The sequence below is a fragment of the Myxine glutinosa genome, unplaced genomic scaffold (genome assembly GCF_964187855.1).
Source record: "Myxine glutinosa unplaced genomic scaffold, kmMyxGlut1.1 SCAFFOLD_1675, whole genome shotgun sequence".
NCBI lineage: Eukaryota > Metazoa > Chordata > Myxini > Myxiniformes > Myxinidae > Myxine > Myxine glutinosa.
In genome coordinates, this window is record NW_027617770.1 from 88,779 (window position 1) to 95,111 (window position 6,333).

At 44.4% G+C, this 6,333-nt stretch overlaps 1 protein-coding gene across 1 annotated transcript; it reads right to left on the reverse strand.

Annotated features, from left to right (window-relative positions):
- Window positions 1–2,928: 2,928 nt before the first annotated feature.
- Window positions 2,929–5,998, reverse strand: LOC137414395 (THAP domain-containing protein 2-like). Its single transcript, XM_078769203.1, has 3 exons — window positions 5,580–5,998; window positions 4,813–5,008; window positions 2,929–3,956 (listed from the first exon to the last, which is right to left on the reverse strand). Exons 1-3 carry the CDS (start codon window positions 5,645–5,647, stop codon window positions 3,495–3,497), a joined length of 726 nt encoding a protein of 241 aa, XP_078625329.1. The 5' UTR covers window positions 5,648–5,998; the 3' UTR covers window positions 2,929–3,494.
- Between the last annotated feature and the right edge of the window lie 335 nt (window positions 5,999–6,333).

The following is a 6,333-nucleotide window of genomic DNA, read 5'->3' on the forward strand; positions in this document are numbered from 1 at the left end:
TCGTGTTCAGCGGGTTTTTTTTGCTTCTCTGCCCGCTGAAATTTTGTTTTGTTAAACTTCAGTCTGCAGGAATCATGCCACTTTGCTTTGCAATATCGGAATGTTGCCTCTACACCCTCACCCCCATCTCGCCATGACAGTGTTATGGATTCGTCACTTCCGTTGTGGTGGTTTTCATCCACTGTAAACATTTTTGATTCCATGTACTGTTATTGTTTTCAAAATGTTTATTGTTTATGAACTGTTTTCAAAAGGTTAAAAAGTTAGTTAAAAGAAACCGGAAACCAGATCGGGAACCGGATGACGAAGAGGAAGAAGAGAAAAAGAAGGCGGAGCGAGTGGAGTCGGACAAGAAGCATAGTTGCTTTGCGGTCTGGAGCGAACGTTGGCGAGCAAGAGTCACGAGGGAACTTTGGGTTTCCCAGGAAAGGGATTCCTGCGACAGAGTTGTTATCGCTGTGACAGATCAACCTGCGTGTCAGGTTTTGCGGTCGATTCCGAAGAGAATCGTTGGACTGCCGTTACGTCTCGAGTATGGGCCGTCGGCCATTTTGACTCACGCGCTTTGCGCGTCGAGCAAGGTTTCTTTGCTGCGCTTCAACATTTGCGCATCGCGCAAGGTTTTTCTTTGCTTCACTTCAGCCGTTTTCACCGCATTCAGACGTATCTAGTGTGTGTGTGTGCAACGTGGATTTTGAAGGTAAATCTGAGGTTTGCCGACTGCGAGCTGTGGAACGTCCATACCCGAGGGTGTGATTTCCCAGTCTCCTGGAGGGCGCCTTTGCACAGCTTTGGCAGCAGGACTGTAACTGCCAACCCAACGGGATTCTGGTCTCGATTGGACATTGATCTGACGATCGCTGGAGCGATTCAACTTTGGCTTGAAGCCGGGAATAGAGACGTTGGGAATCTTCTTCTTTTCTCTCACTTGGAGCACAGTGAGTTATATTGTACGAACCTGATGGTACCATCATAGGAATGATATACTATTTGTTGTACAATTGATTACTATTGTTTTTGTACTGTTATTCTTGTGTGATCTTAATACAATATTTGTTTGTTGGTAACAATTGGTGTGGCTTCACCATCGATCTTTGACATACAGAATAACACATTTTTCTGCCGTGACTCCTCTCGGGGCTCGGAGGTACACCGTGACCAGGGGGTTGGGGAGGAGCACGTAACAATAGGTTAATTGTTTTTGGCCAGCAACCAATCTTGTTAAATGCCACAAGATTTCCAGTGAGCGTCTTAAAACCTGCCCCGTCTGTACGCCTTGAGTCGGCTTGACAACAAAGAACCACTGCTTTGTCTTCTTGGCAGAGAGCACATTTGTTCCACTCTATTTTCTGAGATGGTGTACCAGATGTCCCCGGCTCTAGAGGGTCCATAAGCTCGTATGCCTTGGCCATTGTAATTCAGACCTAGGAATGATAAGCAAAAGGTGTTATTAACAACAGTCTACCGAGAATGGTAGAGATTAATCATGTCCATGATAAATAATATTAACCAATAATTTTACAGCAACATACGTGCAAAAATTGGACGCCATTTTTATTGGACACATCTGTGATGACTAATAATCAGAATATTGAACTGTGTACCAAATACCATGCTTATATGATTCAAACAACAGTTTATACAAATTAATATACCATAATCTCTATATATAAAGGAGGAGTGTCTGTGTGTGTGTGTGTGTGTGTGTGTGTGTATATGTGTGTCTGTCTGGATGTCCGCTTATAACTCAAGAACTACACATCGGAGAAAAGTTTTAGACACAGATTCGGAATCAGCATAAAATCCTGGTGGTTATAGGCTACGTTTTATTTTAATATCAATGGTTTAAAAAAACCGCGCCACCTGCAATTCCATGGTAGTTTGTGGCGGCGCTAGACGTTCGGGGTGTATTGCAATGGTTTGTCGGGTTTGGCTGTGGGTTCAGAATAGCTCCCATTTCCTCATGTTCTTCCACTTTTATTTTGATTCTTCTGTTACAACGCCTTCCTTATGTACCTTATATCCCCCCGACGAGGCCTCTACATAATTTCATGCGGCAGAATTTCGTACATTTTGAGTGAAAGAAGTGAGACGAAGTTGTAGGCGGAAGAAGAGGCGCGGCCACTGTGGAGGGCCTCGATCGTGAGTGGAAATGCACGGAGGTATATAATAAACCTGGAGAGCCAATTGGCCACCTCGCAGCATTAGCCGCCGTGAAGCCACCGGAAATAGTCTGGCGGCCATATTGGGAAGCCGATCGTTTTGTAAACAAAGCCTGTCAAAGCAAAGGCGTGGCGCACTGATGATGCAGCTGGAGCGAATTTTAGGACCGCCGACTATTTAATTAATATAGAATACTAATATTTGAACTGATATTCGGGCTCAGAATCCCGTTCTTTAAGGAAATGGTGTTCATTAAGTTTGAAGTTGATTCCAGACGCATTTTTCCTGGGGAATCCAATGGTTTAGAGCTTGTTTGAAAAAAAAGTGCCCAAAATTACCGCTCGGTGTTCTTTATCGTTCTTCTCATGACCCAATCACCCACTAGTAGGAATAAGAATCCTGACATGTTACACCCCTGTTTAACTCCTGTCTTCACGTTGAACCATTCTGTTGTTTCACCTTGGTCGACGACCGCACATTGAACGTCTTGGTAAAGGGCTTTTACAAGGTTCACTAATTTTCCAGGTATGCTGTATTTCTTCATTATGACCCAGACATTCTCTGGGCAAGGAGTCGAAAGCTTTCTAGAAATCTATAAAATTGAGGTACATCGTCGTTTGCCATTCTTTGGCTTGTTCTATAATGTTCCTCAATATAAAGATCTGATTTGTTGTCATGTTATATGATGTTACTTAATTCAGTCATTATATTGTAACTAAGATATGTGTGTTTCTATTACCGAGATGTTAGAAACCACGCAGATATAATGATAACCAGAGTTTATTCTACACTGACATGGGTCAGCAACACATCAACAGTGAGTCAGTCACATAAAAAAAAAAAAAAAAAAAACACCTTTAGAGGCCATTTTTCCCTGCAAGCAGGGGTTGGCCTTTTTCGGGAACCGTGGTTGTTGTTGTTTTTTCGGTCCCCTTTTTGAAGCAATGTTTTACGGCCGGATGCCCTTCCTGACGCCAACCCTTTTTGCCGCCTTTAACGACAAGCAGGGAATTACCAGTGAACTGGTACTCAATTTGCCGACCTCGGAAGGATGACAGGCTGAGTCAACCCCCCTCGCATTAATTCAGCGATCGACCGGGATTCGAACCCAGGATCCTAGGATCCTAAGCCGGCACCCTAGCCGCTAGCCCAACACCAGGGAACATCAGTCACATAAATGACATGAAACGCTGTCATGTAGTTAACCCACACAATTCTTGGGTTTCGGAAGTTTTTGCTATTCATAACATACAAGACTTACATGTTGCAATGGAACGTTCAGCAGGACATGGTAATTGTTACATGAATAATGGAGCGGAGATATAGACATCTCATGCAACACATCTTTTACAGTTTAAATATTTACATGAAGTGTTGGTGAACTCATGAAGGTGAATAAATGAAGTGCCGCTGCCTTTGTTCTTCAGCATTCTGCTCACAATAGCTTTTGACACACCAGAGAATGTTGTGTTGAGCATTTCAATACAATTGTCGGTGACCATCCCATTCTCCCTCAGGTCTTCCACGATGGTATTCAGGGACTCCACTTTTCTGGCTAACCTTCTGTTGTGTTGCTGACTCACTTTTAATTTTTTTCGAAAGTTGTCCAGCTTGTGGACTGCTTCATCGAGCTTGTGCTTCAATACCAGTGGACTTGTGACGGAGTAGGAGTGATCTGTGGTCTGAAATGAGGGTCCCGCCTCAGGTTCAGGATCTTGAGTAGTGGCTTGAGGTTCTGGTGTATCTTCTTGGATGACAGACCTGGCCACTGGCGCTTTCCTCAAAACTGTAACCTATTTGGAAAGAAAAGAAAAGGTGAACCATTAATACTCATTAAGTTGTTTTTAGGGCTGAGCCGAATGCTTAGAAGCTTCGTTCATTAGATTGGGGTTCTAATTAGAAATAGATGTGACTGCGTTGGACGTATTGTAACATTGTTTCAAAGACTAAACATTTTGTTAAATATTATTACAACAAAGCTTCGGGGGGGAAATGCCAAGAAAGTGTACAAAATGGGATTCGGCTCAGCTCTAATTTTTTTTTAAAGCAACTGAGTTGTTCTCCATAAAACTATGTCTTAGGAGCTGCATATGAAGCAGCAGACATGGCATGTGATGGGTTACTATCATAACATAGGTGGAATACCAACATAATACAGTGGAGCCCGCTTATTATCATACCCCCTGTGCAGGATGAAATTATGGCAATATCCGGGATATTCCAATGGGCAGGATTCAAAATGGCGGCGGCCCTGAGAATGGAAACGATGTTTTCTGTGGGATCAATGTATGCAGAGAATGAATTCAGTCTTGTGACTTGTAGGTGTGATAATCAGCCATGCATGACTGCCGCCTAGCCAGATGGCAGAGTTACTGAGCGAGGCCACAGGAAGGTATGATAATAATTGGGAAATAACTATGCTTGGAATCAATTGTGAGCAATTTGACTATGAAATTAAGTGGGATATGACATTATTCTATGACATTACATGGGAAGATTCACTATAGTTTATATAGGAACTGGTTTTGGATTTCACTATTCTAGGACTATAGACGGCATATTCAAATAAACGGTATGACTTTAAGTGGGCACCACTGTATGGGGAATACCAACCTAACATAGGTGGAATACCAACATAGCATAGTTTACCTTCTTTAAATGTGCTGGGAAGTTGAAACAGCTGGGGACGGACTTCGGCTTCAGTCGGACGGTTTGACCAGTCCTGTCGAAGTCACTCTCATTGAAGTGATCACTGCACAGAACTGTGGTGCCTGGGGTGGGGTAGAAGGACTCCCTTCTCAGGGCAGATGTCCATCGAGAGCACAAGTCCTTATCCTTTGGAAACCTTGAAACAAAATACATTGTGCTCACAAAATGTGGTTGCGGGTCAAAACCTCAGAGGGCAGTCAAAACATCCGAGTCAAAACGACTCCATATCAAAATAATATTTTGAGTTTCATATGTATAGTTAAATACAACTTCATCTGCTAATGTTTGCCATGTGTCGGACTTTCGTACCTTCCACAAGTAACCCCCATTTGCTCTTTCTGCTCACGAGTGACACAGGAGGGCATGGAAACCCTGACAGTAGTAGACTGGACAATTAAGTTAAGCTCATCACAAATTAAATCACTTGACAATGATCACGAGCTGACGAGTCAATCTCGATACTTCAATCTGAATCAATGAATGAGTCAATCAGACATCAGTCTGACATACTCACATAGCCCTAGTGAATACACAATACAGTTATATTTGAGATCTGTGTCGTATTGCACACCCTGCGCGTGGTCTAACATCATCAAATTCAAACACAGTGTTCAAACTTCATTGAAACTTAATTACCTAGCCCCACCACCGTGACCACGCCAAAAACTGAAAAAGCAGAACACCCGCGATCGCGGTTTGTCACTTACTTGTGAAATGTGCATGTGGAGGCCTTCCCTGAGGTATTTGTGCTGTCAAATGCAACACACTGTGGCATTTTGAAACAGCGCGTTCACAAATAAGACTCCTTACAGTCGGTAAGCATCCAAAATGAATCAGAAATTGTGAGATCAGCTGATTGTGAGATCAAACACGGACGCAGACACAATCGGCTTCCCAATATGGCCGCCAAGCAACTTCCGCTAGCTTCAGCCGACAGCCGTCATTGGCTCTCCAGGTTTATTATATACCTCCGTGTGGAAATGGCGGGAATTGCGTTTGTATCGCAAAGTAAAGGATCTGCATTCATTTCTGAACTTGCATTGGTGGATTGTTATACATCTGCATTATTTTTCATATAAAAACTTTATGTTGAACTTGAAGACTCCAAGCACGGACTACATATATATGGCCCTCATTGAGGTAAAAATAAAAGTACAAATCCTGCTATCGTTTGCCAAGCTAGCCGTTCCCCCCCCCTCCCCCCTCCCCTCTCCTCCTCCCCCTCCCTCCTCTTCTCCCCTCTCCTCTTCTCCCCTCCCCTCCTCTTCTCCCCTCCCCCCCTCTTCTCCCCTCCCCCCCCTCTTCTCCCCTCCCCCCTGTTCTCCCCTCCCCGCCCTCTCCTCCCCTCCCCACCCTCTCCTCCCCTACCCCCCGTTCCCCTCCCCTCCCCCCTCCCCCCGTTCCCCTCCCTTCCCCCCCGTTCCCCTCCCCTCCCCCCGTTCCCCTCCCCCCCGTTCCCCT

Coding starts and splice junctions, on each gene's coding strand:
- LOC137414395 (XM_078769203.1), bottom strand. CDS start 5,647: ATGCCACAGTGTGTTGCATTTGACAGCACAAATACCTCAGGGAAGGCC. Junction 5,009..5,579: donor TCCACATGCACATTTCACAA/GTAAGTGACAAA, acceptor TTTTGTTTCAAG/GTTTCCAAAGGATAAGGACT. Junction 3,957..4,812: donor TCCCAGCACATTTAAAGAAG/GTAAACTATGCT, acceptor CTTTCCAAATAG/GTTACAGTTTTGAGGAAAGC.